This window comes from Talaromyces rugulosus, chromosome IV (assembly GCF_013368755.1).
Source record: "Talaromyces rugulosus chromosome IV, complete sequence".
Classification (NCBI taxonomy): domain Eukaryota; kingdom Fungi; phylum Ascomycota; class Eurotiomycetes; order Eurotiales; family Trichocomaceae; genus Talaromyces; species Talaromyces rugulosus.
In genome coordinates, this window is record NC_049564.1 from 3495999 (window position 1) to 3520153 (window position 24155).

At 34.7% G+C, this 24155-nt stretch overlaps 2 protein-coding genes across 2 annotated transcripts; both read left to right on the forward strand.

The window, feature by feature from the left end:
* Positions 1 to 8297: 8297 nt before the first annotated feature.
* TRUGW13939_07934 (uncharacterized protein) lies at positions 8298 to 8774 on the forward strand (the record flags this gene model as incomplete). Its single annotated transcript, XM_035491070.1, has 1 exon — positions 8298 to 8774. The coding sequence occupies one exon, from the start codon at positions 8298 to 8300 to the stop codon at positions 8772 to 8774; it is 477 nt and encodes a 158-aa protein (XP_035346963.1).
* An 8914-nt stretch (positions 8775 to 17688) lies between these two features.
* Positions 17689 to 18033, forward strand: TRUGW13939_07935 (uncharacterized protein; the record flags this gene model as incomplete). The annotated part of the gene is made up of 1 exon (XM_035491071.1): positions 17689 to 18033. One exon carries the CDS (start codon positions 17689 to 17691, stop codon positions 18031 to 18033), a length of 345 nt encoding a protein of 114 aa, XP_035346964.1.
* Between the last annotated feature and the right edge of the window lie 6122 nt (positions 18034 to 24155).

The window sequence follows — 24155 nt, forward strand, 5'->3', positions numbered from 1 at the left end:
TATTGATATTAATTTAGAAAAATTAAATATTTCTGACTTAGAAATGAATTTTAATGAAGAGATTAATATTATATAAGATTTATCTAATAATAATTAAGAAAATGAAGATTATTTTGAAAATCTTGATTTTAATAAGGTAAATTAATATTTTATATATAATATAATAAATGCTAATAAAGAAAATATAGATATAAATAAAAATAAAAATAATTATTTTAAAAACTAAATTGAATTTATTATTGATATTACTGTAATTATTTCTATAATCTATGATTTATCTTATTTTTTAAATTATAAAAAGATAAATAAAACAGTATAATAGGGAAAAGTAAAAAATATTAATATAAAATATAAAGGAACTGTTATTATAAAAATAAATATAAAATATATTTATATTTTATAAAATGTATTCTTTATTCCTGAATTAGAAATAAATATTTTAAGTATAAATAATATTAAAAATATTATATACTTATTTATAGATAAAAAATGCTATATATATAATAAAATACTAAAAAAGCTTATATATATAGCTTATAAAAAAGAAAGATTATATAAAATAAATTTTAATATTCTATGTAATAATAAAAATAATTATATCCTATTAACAGATTATAAATAAAATAATATAAAAATATGGCATAAAAAATTAGGCTATATAAATATAGAAGTATTAAAAGAAATATTAAAAATAAAAGAATTATATTTTTCTATTAAATGTGACGTGCCTTTTCCAAAGATATTCGATTCCTATCTAGGGGTGCGATTCTCTAAAACAACAAGCATGGGAAAGGAATCTAACTACCAGGACCTGCGGGAAGGTTTTATCTTGTGTGCTTAGGTAACCAGCTTAATCCCTTATGGCCCCAGGGTAAAGCTATCCCCAGATCTGGCACTGTGGGTTAGGGTTGATGCCCTTCCTATCTAAGACTTCCTATCTGGCCACAAAGCCATTTCTATCTTTAGGAATAGCCTCAGGCTTAGCCGTCACATCATTCCCTTCTTTGGAAACGCTTGCCCTTAAGCGTTAGTTACTGGTTTATTATTATCTATATACTTTTTAACAAATTAATCCTTTTTTATAGCTTTTATCTACATATCTAACTGGTGCAGTAGACCTAGCTTCTTGGGGTTAGTATTATGGAATGATTTTAGCACTAGTGAAGTATTTGAAAAGTACTCTATTGGATATTATATTGGATCTAGGTCTTTACCTAGCTAGTTTACTCAATAGCACAGCTTCTTCTAGTGTATCTGGGAGTCTAGGATTTTATTAACTTTCTATTCTGAATTTCCGTTAACCTAGAGCTTAGGATATTCCTTTTTTAGTTAACTAATGAAGGGCTTGGTTAAAGCAGTACAGCAGAGTTTATCTAGAGAAAAGATATAGTACATTTATATATCCTATAGCAAATCTAATTCAAAAGCATGTCCTATCTTACGCAGTATCTTATATAGTCTTTTGGATTAATAGCCCAGCTTCCTGTCTGATTATCCTATATCCCATCCTTTATTACTAATATAAATATAGTCACTAATTCTGAAATCTATCTTCTGTCTATGCTTGTTCACTTACTATTACTATCTACCTTATGCTTCTATAATATTATTATAGATATGGTCCTATATACACTCTAAACACTGTATCTATACTTAGGCTTTTTTCTTGTTCAGTGTATAGCTTCTAGACGGCATTAATAGCACTTAATTAAATAACATCCAAGGAGTATAACCTTTTTCTATCTCAAATAGAAACATCCCTATAGATTCCTATAGCAGTGATGTAGCTGCAAAGTTAATAATTAATAGATACTCTAACTAGTCGTTTATTATAAAGTTAATATATAGCTATAGCCGCTGCTAAAAATACTGATTTATTATCTTTATTTATCTATCTGTCTAGACATGCCGTGCTGTCAATAGCTTTACTTTAATGTGAAGGATTTAGCACGTTTTTTCCTAGAACTCAGAGATGAACTGGTCTTCTTAGTCTAATATAATGCTATCTGGTAGACCTGTCCATAGGAAGATATACTGAATCTATAACTTTGTTATATTTTTAGCTGTCATTCTTTTGTGGTATAATATAGAGACTAGTCTTTTGGTTAAGTAGTTAATAGTGACAAAAATGTTATTGAATTTCTATTTGTCCTAGAACAGCTCTATAAAATCTATTAATAAATACTACCAAGGTTGTACTGGGATAGGTAACAGTTAGAGAAGTCTAGAGGCCCTGTCTCTATATGTGTTTATTCTTTTATATATCTTATAATTGTCTATATATCAATTTATATTATTACTCTATATCTTCTAATAAAACTGTTCTTAGACTAGCTTTAGTATCTTTATATATTCTAGATATGCTATTACAGGTTGTTGATATACTTTATCTAGTAATTATGCTTGTAAATCGTCTTTTTTAGGAATATAGAGTCATTTATTAAAAAAAAGTTATTTTTTAATTACTTTATAGCTCTTTTTTTTCTCTAAGAGTAAGACTTTAATACCTTTTTTAGCTATATATTCCTTATTGGCTGCCAACACCTTAGTAACAATATTATTTTCTATAGTTAGAGTGACCAGTTCTACATATACCATCTCAAATGTGATTTTATTATTGATTTTATACCACAGCAGTAGCGTTCAGTTCTAATAGTTGAGGTTTTTCACCTTTTCATCTTCTTTCTAAATAAAGATGTCTGTTAATACATTTGTTTTTCTTAGTTAGTATCTAAGTACAAAGTGGTATTCCTCTAAGAACTTACACTATTGGGCTTGTTGGGTATTCAGAGCTTTAGTAATCATAAAGTACTCAAGAACCTGGTAATCTGATAGGATATTAAAGGACTTCTATCCTCTTAATCTGACTAATTTAGACTTCTATTTCCTTAGAGTCTTTATTACTGCTAGTAGTTCTTTGTTATAGATATCATAATTATGCTTAGCTAGGATTATTAATATAGAGTAGTACATGACTAGATACTATTTCTTATCTTTACATAGTTGAGATAAGACTGCGGCCACTACTCCGTTTAACGTATCTGTTTCTATATGGGTTTAGCAATTGAGGTTATAATAGACTAATATCAAGACTTTTAATAATTTCTTTTTCAGACTTTCAAATACTTCTTTACACTCTTTACTCTATATAAATGAAATGTTAGTTTAAGTAAAGTAATGTAATGGTTTTATAGTTTAGCTGTAGGCCTTTATAAACTTCTAATAGAAGTTGTAGAAATTAAGGAATAACTATATTTCTAAAACTGTTATTAACATCTTTTAGGAAAGGATAATCTCAATCTTTACTAGATTAACCTTTATCCTCTTTAAGGTAATAATAAAGCCTAGATACTTGGTTGATATAATATAGAACTTGTATTTTTTGATATTAGCTTGTAGTCCTGCTTTTTAGAGTCTTTTTAACACCTGTTACATATATATCTCATGCTCTAGCTTATTCTTACTATATATCAATAAATTATTGATAAACATAATTATGAACTGGTCAAGGTAGTCTATAAAGATATTGTTAATCAGTTATTAAAATATCATTAGTCTATTAATAAGACCAAACAGCATTATCTTATACTTAAAAGTGCTATACCAACAATAAAAGATAGTCAGATCTATAGAGTCTAGATGTATTCAGATTCAGTAGAATCTCTACCTAATATCTAGCTTAATAAAGATCTTTGCCTTACTCAAGCACTTAAAGACTTCCTTAATAAGTAGCAGTAGATATTAGTCTTTTCTAGTTAAAGCGTTTAGCTTACAGTAATTAATATAGAAATAGAATCCGCTATCAGCTTTCTTAGCTATAAAGATTAAAGACACAAATAATATATTACTAAAGATAATAAATTCTTTATCTAGATTATCAATAATATAGTCTTAGGCTGCTTAGAGCTATTCCTTTAATATTTAATATAAAGGACTATAACCTAACTCTAGATCTTGATTCAACTTGATTTTGTAGTTATACTTCTAGTGAATTAATAACTTGTCTAAGCAGATCTTTAAGAAGATATTGGCGAACTTATAATACTGATTTAATAGCTGCTACTTAATTTCCTTGCTTTTAGTTGACTTGGCCGTTCTTTTCTTCTTAATTTTCAGTACCTACTCTATCTCATAAAGACTAGTTATAAAGATATCTATAATCTTATTTTTTATACAATAATGGAATCCAGTAGTTCTAATAATTATTATATCTATTCCATACGTCCTTTTTTCTAAGTATTAATAATATAGGTTTCTTATTAGACTGATAACTAGTGACGCTTCCTTAGTACTACTAAAAGGTCCTGTGGTATTCTCTAATTGTAAAGCTTTCTCTATTTTCTATAGTTCTATTCTTGATTATATCTTTTGTATTCTTTCTATAACTACAGGTGCTTTCTTTTAAGGTTCTGGTTGTAGAAGTAGAATAGGTTTTTTTATTAACTGATTTTGGCATTTTATATTAGCTTAATGCTTAAGATTGACTAGTTTATTTCTCCTTAGTATTGTCTTTGATATGTGAATGAACTGCTCTCTCTTTATTTAATTTTTAAAAGACATATTCTCTAGCTATAAAAAATGATAGTTTCTGTAATCTATTAATATATTATACTTCTCCAGCTATATATAACCCAAAATGACATTATAACAGTCTAATTGTACTAAAAAAAAGGATAAATACCACTGTATCTAGCTATTAACAATCAGTATTAAGATTATAAAGTATATAACTAGTTCTACTGTCTTCTTATTATACCCTCTCATCTCATAGAGTTCAGAAACAGATACTGTGTATATCTGAAAATGTTGTGCAAGCTTCTCTACTAAAAATATATCTAAAAAGGCAAATCTATTAGCTTTAATATTAGCTAAAGCTTTAGTACAAATTAAATATCTATTCTTAGCTAGCTGAATAAATATAGTTATGCTATTCTTCTTTCTTTTTATTAGCTATAAAAGATCTAAAGCTTCGTTGTCTATACTTGATACACCTAAGAAGAAGACTTCTTCTAGGTGTAGATATTTTCCAACTCTTTATCTATGTCATCCTTATTCTGTTTCTTCAAGGCCTTTAGATCTGAAGCCTTTTTCTTAAAGAGGCATTTGTTAGCACAGTAACTACTTAGTTTATAATTAAAATACTTATCCTTGCTTATTAGCTTCTTCTTTTCTTCCTAGAAAAGCTATGGTTAAGAAGCTTTATTCTTCGGCTTTGATCCTCTAGAGGTATTCGACTAGTAGTCTCTCTAGCTATGGTCTTTACTGCTCCTAATTCTATAGCTGTAGGCGCGTTGTTTCTTTTCAACAATCTGCTTAAGGCAGTTAGCAGTAATATAGCATCCTTATACAAAGATCTAATATAACATCATTAGATCGATACTTTCCTTAATTATAGTGTGCTGCATATCGAATAAGAATTTATAGTAGAGTTTCTTTTTTTATTCTAATAGAATAAGGCCAGCTTCCTAGATAAGAAACGTGAATTTTAATAAAAAGATTTAAAACTTCAAATCTTTTATTGCTAGGTAATGGAGTTCTATCTTTACATTGATCACGCAGTTCTTATCTATGTAGATTATTCTTAGATGCTCAAAGATATTATTAATATCTTAGTAATATTGTGCTGAGTCCTTCCAGAATCATAGGAGCAAGTAATTGGCCATTTCTTCTTTACATATCTCCTTCACGTACGCCATACGGGCCAGGGCTGTTGGGTAATGATTAGCATTGGCTTCCAACTTATTCTCAATATCAATCTCCCATGATTCGTACTTAGGATTGATTCCATCTAATAGTAGCTGGCCATTTAGCAGCTTAGTAGTCTTCTTCTTATAGTCTTTCCTAGCTGGAGAGGTATTAGTGATTACAGCATTATACTCCATGATTAGTTTAGATATAATCTAGTGATAGTCGGCTAGATTATTCTTAAGATTCTGAATCTCCTCTCTTATAGAGTCAATTTCCTTTATATTATTATTACTAGACTTAGTAAAAACCTCTTCTAGTCATTTCTTCTATATAGAGAGATATTAGAATAAACCTTTAAATAAGCTTCTAGAGTTACTTCTATAAAGCTTAAAGAATTTATCCTTATTAAGTAGTCCTTTAGAAATATCTCTAAGCTTTAGTTTTTTAAGGTTAATAGTTAAATAGTAACTAGGCTCTCTTATATTATCATTGCTAGCGCTCTTACTATGTTGATATCTGTCAGTGGTATTTAGTCTTACCATTATACTAGCTCATAAGATTTCTAGGTTTCAAATGAAGATAAATAAAGATTCAGGGTTAGAGCACTGATAAAACATTTATTATAGCTATACAGACTGTGCTGAACATAAAGAGATTAAGATAAAAAAAAGTCTATTCCTAATTAGAGCACTGACTATAGCTGAGTACTAGCTATACTAGTTATAAAAAAAACAAAGATAAAATATAGCGATGCTTATTATAATATAATATACCTTTTCCAAAGATATTCAATTCCTATCTAGAGATGTGATTCTCTAAAATAACAAGCATAGGAAAGGAATCTAACTACCAGGACCTGCAGGAAGGTTTTATCTTGTGTGTTTAGGTAACCAGCTTGACCCCTTATGGCCCCGGGGTGAGGCTATCCCCAGATCTGGCACCGCAGGTTAGGGTTGATGCCCTTCCTGCCTAAGGCCTCCCATCCGGCCACGAGGCCGCTCCTACCCTTGGGGATAGCCTCAGGCTCAGCCGTCACATTAAAGAAATAACTTTAGTAATTATTAATTGTGAAGTATACCTATAATTAAAATATAATAGAAAAATAAATAAAATCTTAGAAAATAATTTAAAAAATTATAAAATAGGAGAAAAAATATATAGTAATATTAGAAGTCCTATTTTTTCTTAAATATATAATAATAAATTATATTATATAATCTTTCTAGATAAAAAATCTAGATATTTATTTATAAATATTTTAAAAAAAAAATATAAAGCTCTAGAAACTTTTAAGAAATTTAAAAATATTATTGAAAACTAAAATAATATTAAAATAAAAGAATTCTTTTCTAATAATGGAGGAGAATATATAAATAATAATTTTGAAATATTATTTAATGAATATAGAATAATTCATAATAAAATATCTTTTTATACAAAAGAACTAAATGGATTAATAGAAAGAATTAATTTTACTTTAATGAATAAAGTAAGAAGCTTTTTATTTAATTCTAATAATAATAAAAATCTATGGGGAGAAGCTCTATTATCTGCCACTTTTATATATAATAGAACTCCTCATAAATCTATTTAATATAAAACTCTATATGAAATATATTATAAAGAAAAACCAAAAATTGAATATATTAAAATATGGAGATCTATAATATATTATCATATAAATAAGAAAACTCATAAATTACTACTAAGAAAAAGAAAAGGAATTTTAATTAGTTTTAGTGATTATAAATATTATAAAATTCTTAATATAGAAACTAAAAAATCTCTATAGTCTAGAGATGTTTCTATTCTAGAAGGAATATATTCTAATAATAATAATAATAATAATAATAATAATAATAATAATAACAACAATAATAACAATAATAACAATAATTATAAAGAAATAAATAATAATTTGGAAATAGAAATAAATAATATTCCAAATAAATTTTTTGAAATAGTTGAAACTATTCTAAAGAATAAAATTGAAATTAATATTCCTAAATATAATAAGGAATCAATAAATTATATAAATAAAATTAATAAAGAATTTATTTATAATATTAAAGATACTATAATATCTGATTTTATTAAAACAATTGAATATAATTAGAATATTTTTAATATTCTGAATATAAATATAAAAGAACTGAATACTTTTAAATAAGCTATAAATTCTAAAGAAAAAGAAGAATGGTATAAAGCATATTTAGAAGAAAATAAGGAATTATTATCTTAAAATACTTTTGAAATAATAGATATTCTAGAAAATATAATACCAATAAAAGGAAGATAGGTTTTTAAAAGAAAAGATATAAATTCTAATTCTTATAAACTAAATTTTATTATAAATAAGAATAAAATAATAAGATATAAAGCTTGATGGGTTATATAAGATTTTTATTAAAAATTAGGAATTGATTATCTAGAAACTTTTTTTTATAACTGTAAGAACTGAAATCTGATATTTACTATTTATTATTATAGTAAATAAGGATTAATTTATAAAATAATATAATGTTAAAAATGTATTTATATATATAAATATTAATATAAACTCTGAGAGAACCCGCCGGGAAAATCAAAAATCAACCTTTTGAAATTCAATGCTACTGGAAGGCATCCAGGGCTTCGCTATGGCCCCTGGACTCCCCAATATCGACAACCACCCCCTAGACCCAGGGGGGCAGGCGCTAGGTCTGGTGAACCCCGTAGGGGCCTATATAGGCACCCCAGCGGGGACAGCACCACCAGCGCCCCCCGAGGCAAGTGCAACAGTCCCTCAGAGCGAGGGCTTCTTGCCTAGCCTGGAAATCAACCCTAGGGAGTTATTTCCCCCCCTAAGCAGCGTGCCAGGCTCCCAGGAAGCACCTAAAACTCTAGGGAAGAGACTACAGGAACACAGCCCTGACGGGGCAGAAAGAGCCCCTATGAAGGCCCTAATTGGCCCAGCCTACAAGGACATGGAACAGGCCTTATTAGGCCACTTTGCAAGCAGCAATAGCGCGCTGCACGCGGAGATGGCCGCTATGAAGGCCTATATAGCCTCCCTGGTAGAGGCTATGGAGCAGCGTCTCACATAGTCTTCCGCACGACCCAGTAAAACCCAGACCCAACCCAGACCCAACCCAGACTGGGTTGGGTTTTGGGTCAAACATGTCGACCCAGTAATGGGTCTGGGTTGGACTGGGTAACCCAGTACTAGGCCTGGGGCCCTAAATTAGGTTACAAACATAACAAATATACCAAGAATTCTAATTGTATAACTTATGCATTTTGTAGTTGTATTTTTGAGTATTTACTTTACAGATTTATTAAGAAAAAAGGTAAAAGAAAAGCCTTTATTTAGAATTTATATATTTAATTAATGATATTTAAATATATTATTTTCCTAGCTCTTACGTTTCTATTCTAATACCCGTGTCTGTGTATAGGTTGGTGGTAATGATGATGAGCCTAGACTATCTGGTTCAGCAGCAGATAAGGAAGTCGTATCTAGTCCTATATCCTCTATTTTATTCTCTAGTCTATTTTCTAGCTCATCCTTTTGCTCTTCTATATCACTAATTGGATTGATTTTATCCTTGTTAAGCTTCTCTTCCCTTTCTTCTTTCGCCGCCTCAAGCTCATTTTGTGAAAAGAATTTTTCAAGAAGCTTTGCTTCCTGTGTCTCTATATTAAATTTAGATATACAAAGAAATATCATCAACTTCTCAATTGTCTCAGTCTTTATTCTCCCACAATAATAGTGACAAACATCTCGAGCAGTATTAAAGAGGCGTTCTACTTCTGTACCAATAGCTAGGAAAGAGAATACATCTCACATAAAGACAGCAATAGCTAGAAAGCGATATTAATGCTTTTTCTAAAAGATAAATAGCCCAACAGAAACAGTATCTAGTTTAAGATTAGTAAACTAGCAATACATAGATAGTAAATAATCACTAACCACTATCAAGATATTAACTAATTTCATCAGTCATTGCTTATAGCTATATATCCTTTCTATCAAGCATCTCCTCCAGCCTTAAACTTGGTTGAGCTGCAGTATAAGAGCTGTATACATCCTGGCTTTAACTTTTTACTTGCGCTTGATATGGGATAAGAGCTTGTTGAAAGACGTTGTAATAGATATCTCACCACTTCTGATCCCAATCACTAGAGAGAAAGAATCTAAATTTATTCACTGGTGCAAGCATCATACTGACAGCATAGATATACCCTCAAATAGTATCAGTTTAAGCGTAGTACTCATCAAGCTTAATCTATCCAGCGTCCAGTGCATCCAGCATTTGTTTCTTCCATAGAATACATTTCTATTGTAACTGTGTCTGTAATCGCTCAAGATAATCAAAAAGTCAGTTATAAATCTTGAACACATAGTGGGCAGTAACGTCTCAAGTCTTTGATAACTAGGTTGTATAATCAAAGAACAGCTCAATAATACAGAGAAGATAGTTAATTTAGCGCTACTCATGCTCGCTAAATAGTATCTCCTCATAGTCATACTCTACACAAAATAAAGAGAAGATAATATATAGCCGTTTAGCCTAATAAAGCATAAGAAATATAGAATTCCATCATATTTTCACATCTTGGATAGGAATAATCTTGACGTTTGTTGTCTGAAGATTATAGAATATCTCTTAGCGCTGGGGGCTTGCATTTATATAAATTGCAAGATAACATACTTTATTCAATATAGAAAAGATCTGACATTGCTTCGCATTCTCTTGAACCAGCCTGGACTGACTCTCTGTCCACTTTGTCTCTGCGGATTCATTAAATAGAACTGCCTTAATCCGAACAAGAAGCTGATTAAAACTGAGCTGGATAACATAGGCAAGGTATAGTATTTATATAATAATAACACCATCTAATAAAGCTTGTTGGAGAGACACAGCTAATACCTTATTGTTTAATGCATTATCTGTGGTCAGCCCAAACACTCTATCTTCAATATTATTCTTTACCAGGGTTTCCATCAGAACACCACTTAAGTAAGACCCCATATATGTACTATAAAGTAGCTTAAAACCAAGAAGCACCTCACGATAAACCCAATCACTATCGATAAAATAACCAGTAATCGCCATAAATGCCTATAAGAATAAAGATGTCCAACAGTCAAGCGCAATAGATATCTTTAAACCAGCAAGTAGCATACAAAGAACCTACTGCTATCAGTCTTTGACTAAGCTCCCTAATCAGCAACAGATTATATTGATAGATAGGATCACTGAAGCGACAAGAGCAGAACACACTTTATAGATAATCCACTTAAATAATAGATGCTCAATAAGGTGGAATAGTAGCTGATTGAGAATTAGGAATTATAAGATATTGTCTTCCCAATCCTTTTATAAAAAGGGTATATCTGTTGAAATTTCACCTTAAGAAGACATACTATAGATTAATATCTAAGTATTATTTCACAGTCTAAAACATACCTTTTTTTAGAGAAACTTTATAATCTCTACCTTCTTTTCCTTCTCTGACTATAGGCACCCAGCTATCTTTAGATATTTCTGGATTATTAATATGCTATAATACTGTACTTTACTAGAACTATTCAGACTCAGAGAATAAGGATGCTTAAGAATCTTTCCACAGCGTTTGCACATAACCTTTAGTGTGCCATCTATACCCTCAGCAACCTGGTTGTAGCTATTCCAGATCATTATATAATAATATAAATCCCAGTTGATCTTTCTTTTCTGCCTATAGTCTGTCTGTAACTACCAGTTAATAAACTCATTGTATAATATTTTATTGTAGAGAACAAATCTATTCTAGCGATCAGGTTCAACATATATTAAAGAAAGAGGAACAAGGAGGTCATCTAGCCAGTGAAAACCAGAATCAATTGTATGATAACTTGCGGATAGAGTGATTTGTTGTGTTGAAAAAGATGGAAGATCATCAATATCTCTACTATAAAGTAACGATATAAAGTTGGAAAGCTGGCTTTGAGACATGACAAAAGATATGTAAGCATCACGAAAGGAAGAGATAAAGAGAAAATATAAATAATATACTGAGATGGAAAAGCACTACAATTAGAAAAATAAGAAAAATAAGAAAGTCAAGTTAATTGATATATTAGATGGAATGAATCCTTGTCCTTTTATTCATTGGTTTGGTATACTGATATTATGTAGACCTAATACATTATCCCTGTAATAACCCAGTAATAGCCTAGAGATAACCTAGAGAACCCAGTTAAGGCCCAGTCAAACCCCAGTCAAACCCTAATTCCCACCCTAGTTTCCCCAAGCCTAGCCAAAAAAATTCATCCTGTCCTACTTTCAAAGTTAAAGTCTTCGACTTAAATGTAGATATCTAGGTATTCTAACAAGCATCAGAATTATTAATAAAACAGTTTGATATTCTAATAACAATAGAACATTTAAACAGTTCAATACATTCTAATATTCCCCAAAATATTTATTTGATTCATATAGAAATATATAATGTGTGAATATATATTTAACATATATAACTACATCAGTACAATGATAGATGCGCATTTTCCCCCCACACTGTAGATACAGCCTTTCCATATAGAACAAGGCATTGTAAAAGATAAGCAACAGTGAATTCGATATGCTCTTTTCATATTTAAGAAATTCCTTAAAGATTTTATTGATTTCCTGGTAGAAAGTGTTCTATTTCAGTATAAACATCAAAATGGGAAAAATGACGGTGTGTAATTTAAATAATTATACCATAATTTATGCCGGAACTAGGTCGAAATGGGTTATTTCTGGGTTTTCTGGGGCCCTAGTGACTGGGCCTGGGTTGGGCCTGGGTTATGAAGCTTCGACCCAGACCCAGACCGGGTTGGGTTTTGGGTCGTGACCTTCGACCCAAAATGGGTTATGCGGAAGTCTAGTCTCACAGGCCAATTGGGCGCTCTAGAGCGCCGTTTTTCAACCCTAGAAGCTCAACAGGCCTCCCCGAACGCCCTGAACCACCCCTCAAAGCCCCTATCGTCAGAGGGCGACCGCCAGGGCCCACGACAGAGTCTGCTATCCCAGGGGACAGCGTTCGCAGAGGTCGCCCATGGCCCCCAAGCTAACCCGAATAGGGCCGCTAAGCCCACAGAGCCACGCAGAGCCTCATCCCCGATATTAAAACCACCCCCTGGGGTAAAGCCCGCAGCAGCCTCCCAGTGGGCCGATATAGCGGCCAGCAATGCCCAGGAGTGGTAAATCGTTACAAAAAAACGGGCTTACTCCCTGAACCAGCCCCCAAAAGTCTAAATGGACCCAGGGAGCCTGAAGCCTATTCGCGGAAGTAATAAGGGAGACCGCAGGCTTATATTTAGACGTGAAAATGGCCGTACCGCCCTTAGAAAGTCTAAAGCTGATGTCATTTTGCAGCTTAACCGCTGCCTAGCCCAGGTAGGCTTCCCGAACTTCGCCAGGGTAATAGACGCTAATTACACTGAATCAGGGGCTATCTTAGCTCTATTAGACCAAGGAAGCACTGTAGGCTTGCTATTACCAGCCTATAAGGACCTATTAGTAGCTACCTGCCACTGGGTTGACCCTGCAGTCATCTCAGTAGAAGCAGACCAACAGTGGCACAAGATTAAGGTGCATATAGTGCTGATAGCCCGCTATAGCGCTTCAGGACTAGGCCTAGCCAAGAAAGAAATTGAATTAGGGGACATATACACTTTAATAAAAAACCCTACCTAGATTAAGCTGATAGTGGTTATCCAGACTAATAAGTAGTGTTTCTCTACTATTATTATAACAGTAGAAGGCCTAGATGACGCCCATAGGCTACTCGCCCAGGGCGTACGCTTCAGGGGCAATAGGCACCCTATCAGCCCCTATCACGAAATAGGTAAAAACACCGTTTGCACCCAATGCTATGGCATTGACTACTAAACTTATAGAGGCTACAGCACCTGACCATCACTCTACACCGTATATGCTGGTATCTATAAAGCCTAAGAGCACACTTGCAACGTGCTAGACTGTAGGGCCTAAACAGGCTACCCATACCTGTATGCACCCACTAAATACAGTAACTGTAGGGGGAAGCACTAGGCTGATTCCCTAGGGTGCTCTAAGCTTTGGGAGGCCTGCTAACGACTTTATAAGTGCTTTCCTGGCATAGAGGTCGTTATGCCCCCTCCCTCCCCTGAATGGACTGAATGGGAAGGCGTTGCTGAGGAGGCTTTTCCTCCAATTACTACCCAGGACGCCCCCCAAGCCCTAGAGCTTAGGGAGGTCGATGACGCTATAGAAGATGCCCTAGGGACATCACCTCTACCGTACTCATCCCTGTGTCTAACACCAACGCCTGGAGCTGCAGCCCCTATTAATGTTAATTATTCAACATAATTGCGGCTGTATCTACCCCGCAACCTTAGAGGCTCTAGAAGCGGGGATAGAACAGTAAATAGGCATTATATACTTACAAGAGCCTTATATTGCTTATGACTTCTCCCACCCAGGCTATCTGCTGTACTGGCCAGGGGGGGAGAAGCGGGATCAACGGGTGCTTATAGCCATCCGTAAAGACCTTATAGGGGCGGTTAGGGTCGAGAACCACACTGATTTAGTAGACCACCCCTATTTACAGGCCCTAGACATATGGGAAGTATTAATAATTAGCAGACATGCCCTCTGACGCACTAGAATAGTCAACTGCTATAATATGTAGATTGGGGCCAGTTACTGGTGGCAAGGGGCCTTCCCTAGACGACGCCAGGCCATCAAGGACGCAGACTAGGACCTGCTTATAGTAGGTAGGTGCCTATTAGTGGGTGATTTCAACGCCTATAGCCCTTCATGGAACCCACTGGCCAAGGGCCGGGTTAACGCTGAGCCCTTAGAACAGCTTATAGAGCGGCACTCACTATATATTAATAACCCACTAGGGGAGGCCACACGCTATAAGAAGACCGAGGGGGTGTCAATTATTGATTTAGCGTTATCCTCGCCAACCCTAGGGCCTCTGCAAGCCTGGGAGGTGGATAAGGATAAGCCTACAACATCTGACCATGAGCTTATCGTCCTAGCCTGGGAAGCCCTAGAAGAACCCCCCCCAGGAGGAATCTCCGGGGAGATTACTAGGTGGCAGATAGAAGCTCTGCAGGTAAACGAGGAAGCCCTAAAGCTGGCCACAGCAGCCTGGGCCTCAGAGGCTGTAGGCCACCCCCCTCTTAGTGATCAATGCACCGAGGAAGACCTTGCTAGAGAGGCCAATTGGGTGCAGGACACCCTAACCAGCGTACTCGATAGGCATGCCAAAGCAGTACGGCTTTGTGCACGCTCTAAGCGGTGGTAGAAGCCAGAGCTGCGGCAAGCCCAGAGCTTATGGGCTGCAGCCCGCAAGCAGTGGCAGGCCTATGCCTGTACTGACACCGAATTCAAGGCTGCAAGAGCCGCTTATTACCAAGAAATAAAGGCGGCTAAAAGGACCTGCTGGGAGGCCTTCCTCGCTGAGGGAGGCCTTGGGGATAAGAAAGAGTGGAAAAAGGGTTCTAACCCTACTGGGAACCCTTTTCCCAAAGGCCCTAGGAAGGACCCTCCCCCAAGGGGGAGCGGCCTGGAAAAGCCTTCTCCAGGGGATCCCAATAGGTGTTGGATAGCCCTACGGTACACTAAGCCGCCAGGTAACCCCACCACTCCAGCGCTCCAAGGCCCGGTTCTAAGGGCCTCCCCCACCACTACTATGGCCGATAAAGAAGCCCTAATCAGGGAAACTGCATTTCCTAATGCCCCCTGAAGCTCCCCCCCTAAGGAGCTGCCAGGCGGGCAGGCTCATACGCTTATAACGCCGGAGCGGGTATATCAGGCCTTATTCAGCTAGAGCATTAAGAAAGCTCCGGGGGCTGATAGGCTCAATTTTAAAGCATGCCGGCTACTCTGGGCACTAGACTCACCCCAAATTATAGGGATGGCTAGGCAGTGCTTTCGGCTTAGGGTGCACCCAGGGGCCTGAAAGACCACTAAAGGCATCCTACTTCAGAAGCCAGAGAAGCCCAATTATACCCAGATGAAGATCTAAAGAATAATAAGCTTGCTTAGCTACCTAGGCAAAGTTATTAAAAAGCTGGCTATAGGCCTTATAGTAGACTGATATAAAGCCCAAAGGACTTTACACCCTAGATAAATAGAATACAGGCGGGGCTATAGGGCTATTGACATAGTAGCCTACCTCGTGCAAATAATACACAAAGAATAGACTCAAAAGCTTCTCACAGGCACTATCTTTATTAATATTATAAGGACCTTCGACCATATTAACCCCTATAAGCTTAGTAAGGCTATAGAAGCTACAGGCCTGGATAATAACCTTATAAAATAGACCTTATCCTTCCTTACAAATAGAAGGATCAGCCTCGTAATTAACAGTTATAAAGCCCCTAAACAGCCTATTGACTCAGGGCTGCCCCAGGACTCACCAGTCTCCCCAATCCTCTTTCTTATCTATATCCAGAGTATATTTCAGGCTATAGAACAGCAGGTGCCAGAGATCAAGGCCCTATCCTATACCAATGACATAGGCCTAGTAGCCCAGGGAAGCTCAGTCTCTGAGATCTATAAACAGCTAAAAGCAGCAACAAAAGCTGCTATTAAGTAGAAACTGGCAAATAGCATTAAATTCAACCCTAAAAAGACAAAAGCCATCCTATTCTCTAAGGCCACCAACAAAGAACATAAAAATCAGATCCAAGAAACTAGAATACAGATAAAAGACACTTTAGTAACATTCTCCCCAACAGCTATCTAGTAGTTAAAGGTCTTACTAGATCCAAAGCTTATCCTCAAAGCCTACTATAAGTACCGCCTGTAAAAAGGTCAAAATACTAAAAGACAAGTACAGACACTGTACAAAGCCCAAGAGCTCCCCCCAGGCCTGGCATAGCGAATCTAAAAAGCCACCACGCAGTCAGTGGCACTTTATAAGGCCGAGCTTTGGTAACATAAACAAAAGAACTGCCTAGAAGGACTGTAGGGCCTAATTAATAACTAGGCCCAGGCAGTCATAGGCATGCTAAAGTCCATCCTATTAAAACCACTTATAAGGAAGGCAGCTTTGGAACCAGTAGAGACCCTATTAGATAGTAAACAGTGGCAATATATCCTAAGACTCCTAGGACTTTCCTAAAGACATCCAACAGCAGAAATACTCCCTATAACACTTAGGGAGGGAGACACCCATACACAGCCTAAAAAGCAGCTGCTAGAAGACCAAGCTTAGGCAACACCAACCCGCCAAGGCCCCTAGAAGCTAGGCATAGACCTAGCCTGCAGGCTACAAGAGGCCTTAACTGCCAACCCCTCCCAGGGCTTTAAGCATACAATAGAGCCTAATAATAGGTCTATACCACTAGATTTCAGGATAGACTCCCCTGAAACCACTATACAATTAGCCTCAGACCCTCTAAGTAGGATAAGGAACACTGACCTTTATTTAGACAGTTCTAGGTTAGATGATTAGTGTATAGGCGCTATAATAGCTTATAAACTATTTATTAGCCCCTAAAGATCGTGCCTAGCTCCCCTAAGCACAGGCTTCAAAGTCTTTAATACAGAACTAATAAAAGTAGTCGAAGCCCTAGAATAAGCGCTGGCAGAGAATCTTAGAAAGCTAATTAAGATGTTTTTTGATGCTCAAGCCACTATAGGCAGGCTTCAGTATACCCAGCCAGGCCCTGGCCAAGCCCTGGCGCTGCAGACACATAATCTAGCTAAGGAACTACAGACCACTGGCCGCAGGGTTACTATATACTGGATGCCAAGCCATAAAGAGGTCCCAGACAACAAAGAAACCAATAAAACCGCCAAGAAAGCTGCAGGAAAGCCCTAAACAGACAAATATTTGGGCATCTCACTAGCACATGCTCAATAGACCTATACTGAAGCTTATAGAGCTGCCAGGGCCAACTAACTTACTACAAAGCTTGCAAAGCGTGCCCAGCGGACAAGCCAGGCCTACTATCCCCCCCAGGGATAGAAGCTTGACCCAATGTTGACAAACACCCCCAAGCACCTAGCGCGGCAATATTACCAGTTCAAGACTGGCCACACACCAATTAGGGCCTATTTACACCGAATTAAGGCCCAAGACTTCCCTAATTGCTTAGGGTACTCTAAAAGGACTGAGACAGTAAGACACCTTCTTACAAACTATCGACAGTGGTGCCACCAGCAGAAAAAACTATATGCCGGCTTGGCCGAAGCAGAGATAAAAGCCCTACAGAATAGCGAGCAGTGCCCCGAAGCACGCCTATTCCAGGACCCAAAGGCCACTACAGCGCTGCTGGCGTTTATAGGGGCCATTAGAGAGCAAGAAGATAACCAACAGACCTAGGAGCAGGCCTATAAAACTGATAATTAGGGCATTGAGGCCCTAGATGAGGAAGAGCAAGAGGGGGAAGAATAGCGGGCAGAGACAGCCCACTATTGTAGGCAACGCCCAAACGTTAGTAGCCATAAGAAGGGGGTAGTGATTGCCACCCACTATAAGCCCCCAAATCATCCTGCACATATAAGCGGCTTAGGACAAGGAAAGTACAAGATACCTTAAAAGCATGGATCCAATGGGAATAGAGGCACCAGTTTATAGGGGACAACCCCTATAAGCCGGCCTAATCCACACGAATCACTGTCTGTCATAGCCTAGGGCTCGGTATAGACGTTAAATTTGATTAAATAAATAAATAAATAAATAACTCTGAGAGATTTTTAGAAAAAGACTATCAGCAGCTTCTACGTAGATTTATAAACTACTACTCTTTATAGAACCATATAGTTCTTATTTAGGAAGACTAGTCTCTGCAGACAGATATCCTAGCTAAAGCTAAAGCTAGACTTAACAAGATAGCCCTAGTTAAGACTGAAAAAGCTGAAAAAGCGGCTAAGATCTGAAAGCTAAATATATCAGAATTAGAATAAGGTTCTAACGTTATATCAAAATCCAAATCAGAATCTAAATTTATAGAAGAGTCTAAAAAATCTACTCTTAGGTCTAGTAAGTAGATAAATCACTATATAAGAGTCTTTTCTTAATGAAAAGTATCTAAATTATTCAATATAATATATATAAATCAAGGGATAAAATCATAGCTATATTCCTTAGAAACCTCTAGATGCTCTAAACCAATATTATAATAGTATAAGAGCTCTGAAGGAATAAATTCAATGAAACTATATACCAACTAGTATTGGCAATCTATTAATTGTTTTACCCCAAAGTTTAGGAACATAGCGGTAGTAGGCTAGCCTGAGTGACACTTTATATCTCTAAAAAGATGAATCCTAGAAAGTAAATCTACTCTATTATATCAAAAGATTACCAGATTCTTAAAATTTACCAAGAATCTGGCTATTATTTATATATTTATAATATATATAATAAATTAAACAGCGGCACTATTAAGCAAATTAAAACCATGCTATACCGAATTAGTGACGCTATGCCCAAGGCTAAACATCTTATTATAGAAGATCTGAATGCCTACTATCCTGCCTAGGAGGGCCCGGGCACTAAGATTGACCTTAAAGGGGAACAGATCCTTAAGATTATAGATTGTTATCATATTAAATTAACTACTAAAGAGGGGGTATCTATATGGGAATGAGGTAATCTTAAAATAACTATTAATCTAACTCTAATCTTTATTAATCTAATCAACCGGCTTATAAGCTGTAAGCGTGCCAATAAACTAGGGCATAATTTGGATTATTACCCTATTAGGACGCTAATTGATATAGAAACACCACTAAATAAGGCGCTGAAGTGGCGGAATTAGAAAGCTATAGATGATAAGGTCTTCCTCAGTGAACTAGAGAAGCTGGTTATGCCTTTACTAATAGAGGCCTTAAAGCAATGAATTAAGCTGGTTACTATCTTATTTCTAGCTACTATCTGCTGCGTAATCAAAAAATCTACGCTATAGGCGAAGCCTAGCTAGTGGGCTAATCCTAATCTAATTAAAAAGTGTAAATAGATAATTAAGATCTATTATTATCTATAGTACCAACATATGTATACCTATAACCCACTTAACTGATTACTATATAAAGCAGTCTAGAATAAGAAAAAACGTACTGTAAGTAAGGCCTTATACTAAAAATACTGCAAGTGCATCTAGTAAACTATTAAAAAAAGCCCTTAGGGCCTGTGGTGATTAGTAAGGTAGGCATATATGTGAATAAGCTTATATAAATTAGGAATTATCTTAACACTTCACAGCTTTAGTGGCCAGTTAACAGAAACTGTTGAGACCAAGGTTGCTTTATTCTAGAAGGCCTTCTTCCCAACAATTCTAGTAGCTAATTTATCTGATATTCTAAATATTACTTACCCAAACCAGCTTAGCTTTCTCTAGATTGAGCTATATAAGATTGTGGCTACAGCCTATACTATACCATTAGATAAAGCCTCTAGAAAGGATAGCATTCTTAATAGTGTATAATATAAAGTAATTAGTATACTTAAAGTTCTAAAGACTTTATACAAGATCTTCAACACCTATATAAAAGCAGACTATAATCTAATCTACTTTTAATATTTAATAACCGTTGTTCTTTATAAAGCTAGAAAAGACTAAGATTATTATATGCTTAAAGCCTACCAGCTAGTAACACTACTTAATATATTAGAAAAAATCTTAGAGTTAATTATTACTAAACATCTTAGCTATATAATTAAGATCTATAACCTGCTCTTTCCAATATATTTAAGCAGCTATAAAGGCGTCTCTATAGATCATATTATCTAGTTAGTTATTAAGCAGATTCAGGAAGTATAGAGCTAAGGCCAGTTAATAGCATTAATACTTCTACTGGATATAGTAGGAGCATATAATAATACCTATTATAACTAATTACTGTATAATCTACACAAGAAACAACTAGGGCATTTTATTCTATAGATCTAGGCTTTCCTAGACAAATAAACTATATAAATTCACATGTTTAAAGATATATCAAAGCACATCCTAATTACTATCAGTATCCCCTAAAGAAGCCTAATCTCACTAATCTTTTATCTAATCTATAATACTGATCTACTAAGTAACTGTGCCGAACCTACTAAGGAAACCACTATCAGCGACTAGATCAACAATGTTAATTTTCTAACTATAAGGGCCTTAGAGCAGACCAACGTTCAGAGACTTAATAGAGCCTACAGTAAAGCTAATAAATAGACTAGAAAACACGCTTCTATTTTTAATACTAAGAAATATAAATTAGTGTATTTTATTAATTCCTATAGCTCTACAGAGCCTTACTACATATTAATTATCTTATCTAATGGCATAGTTATTGACACCTTCTATAAAATAGAACACTATCTCGGTTTCTGATTAGACTTAAGCCTGATATTTAAAGCCTACCGCACCAAAGCGCTTGCCAAGACTGGCACTAGCTTATATACTCTATAAGATCTCTCAGACTCTACATAAAGGGTAGCACTAAACTATATATACTAAACCTACTAAGCAATAGTGATTCCACAGATACTCTATAGAGTAATAGTCTAGTTTCAACCAGGTGCACTCATAAAAAAAGAAATCAATAAAACTATACAAGACTTTATAAAGATCTAATAGCAAGCAGTAGTATTTATTAATAAGGCTTTCTATACGACTACCACTATAATACTTAATATAGAATTACATCTACTGCCTATAAAACTCCAAATAGAACAGTTAATTAAAGAGACCACTCTACAAATCCAAACTAGACTAATCCACGCCATACTAACTTACCTTCAGAAACAACACCTAGAAACAGAAATCCAACTAAAGGGGTTTACCCCTATAGAGGTGTATATCTAAAAGAAGGATAAATGCCTAGAAGCTCCCCTAAGAGCTGTAAAGAGCCAATAGAAGAGCTAACAGGCATTCATCCAGACATCCTAGCAGCAGCCTCCAAAGGTAATTATAGAAAAACAGAAAAAAGCCACTCATCTATATAATATCATACTCTATAAACTTATTAACAAGCTGTTTATACTATATACCAACAACAGTAGCTTCTAGAGCCAAATCATAATATTAATAGTAAATCTACAAGCTATAAAACAAAGCACTGAGTGCCTCAGAACTAAAAACACATTAATAGTATATACTAAGGAAGTCTATAGCATCTAATTCACACTAAAAGCAGCACTGCACTATAGAGACTTACTAAATTAGAAGGCCTAAGTCAAACAAGCAAAGATAATTATATTATTTAATAGTCAGACCACCTTTAAGACGCTCTTTAATCTCTATATAGTCTTAGGACAGATCTTTATTAAGGCCTGCTAGTATCTGCTGAATGAATATACTAAAGAAGAAATCTTAATTATCTTATAATGGATTCCTATCTATATAGATATCCTAGAGAACGAAGCTGTTAATAGAACTACTAAGTAAGCGGTCTAGACAGCTATAAAACAGTCTAAAACTACTAACTAGCCCAGACCGGGCATAAGAGCCAATATTAATTAATAATACTGACTTATTATAGCGGACAAGCGCTAAATACACTAATCAATTAAAGATGCCTAGAAAAAAAAGTAGAAAAAAGGTAAGACTATAGTATTTATAAGGCACCTACTAAATATACCTATCAAGAAAGCTTTATACTATTAAAGAGGTCTTTATAAAGCTATAATATTAATCTTTATATAGCTATATATCTAAAGAGTAGCCCTGAATCATTATCTCTAGTGAATTAATTACTAAGACTTATCTTTGTGTCTATATGATTTTAAAGAACAGACTATATATTATATTATCATAGACTGCCCGTAGTTCACTAAGGATAGAGACCATATATTTAAAAAGATTTAGGACATTAAATATACCACCAGATTTAACAAAATCATAAATAAGAAAGATGCAGCAGTTGCTATCACGCAGTTTATAATTAATATAGATATCCTAGACCAATTCTAGGCTGTTGATTTATAAATAACTGGCAATACAGAGCAGGAACAGGCCAAGGTCAAAGCTAATTAACTAGGGCATTGAGTGTGGCTTAATATATAGAATAAACACATAAGTGCTGGCATTCCAGGTCTATGTTAAGATTGATAAAAACTAACATATTACTTTAATCTAATTAAATAGTAGAGAACAAGGAAATAAAGCCTAGTAATTTAAAGAAGAGGTAGATAACTTAAGAAGATATATCAGCACAGATATAGCTAGGATATAGTTATTATAATAGATAAATGAGTAGGAAATATATATATAGCACACTAGGAAATAGGATTAAAGATAAGGATAGTAGCAAGTATAAGATTAAAATTATATCAAGAATAGCTATAGATGCGTAGTGAAGTAAGCCCTAATATAAAGGCTGCAGTAAGTAAAGAAAGTAGAAGAAAGGAAGCTATAAAGAATTAACAAAATTATATTAATATTAACGTTCCAGATTTCATTTATTTATATAGTTTACCATATTTAACAGCTTTACATTACTTTCCTTGACATTTTATTTCTTAGCATTCTATTTCTGTGGTGTATCTCCTAAGCTACGCTACTAGTGGCTGTGCCACCCATTATCCTCTGCCCTACCGGATTAGGGCCCCAACCCTGCATAGCGGCGATAGTCTAGAAGCTAGCTACATCAGGTTAATGAGATCTACTACTATATTGGCCTCACAAAAAGATCTAGGAATTTCTAGTAATAAAGAATTGTTTACTACTGTAATTCTATACTGCCTGGTGCTAATTAATAGATAGATCCTAAAGTAGAGACAAGGAATACAGCTCTGCCGATGTAGCTTATGTGGCAATGGAGCCATCTCGGCCTGGCCCTGTGGTCCCGTGACAATTTAATCTTTTATTTCTATTTTTTCTTCTTTTTTTTTTCTAATTATTTTAATTTTTCTATTTCCTTTATATCTCTTACTATAAAATTATCAATACACTTATAAAAAAGATTATCTTATTTCTTTAAATAATCTATCTTTACTATTATTTAAATAAGTTCTAAACAAATATTTTTTTTATTAAAAACAATACTAGGACTGGTGTAGCTCTAGGCCTGAGCAGTAGATGCTGGCCCTGGTGCTGCACCAGTTCTCATATTATTATGTTTTATTCTTTTAAATAAATAATATATTATTATTACTTTTTAATAGTCTTTATAGTCTATTATTATGATAGTCTATTTTATCTTAAGATTGTTTTATATAATGTTCTTATCTTATCTTCTGTTAATAGAATACCATTACCCACCCTGATTCACATCTTGGTAACGAGTTGTTGAACCGATTGACACTTACTTTTTAATTAAGTTATATCTGCTAGGATATGATTATATATTTTGGATAGACTAACTACTTAGCTATGTAAGTAGGCATACTACCACGTAGCCTCCCGATAATAATTATATGAGTCAATTGCTGTAAAGCAGAGGGGGGTTGCAGAAGAGAGGGTCTTGTCAGCAATTTGCAGCAGGCCGCAGACATCATTTGCAATAACAGAT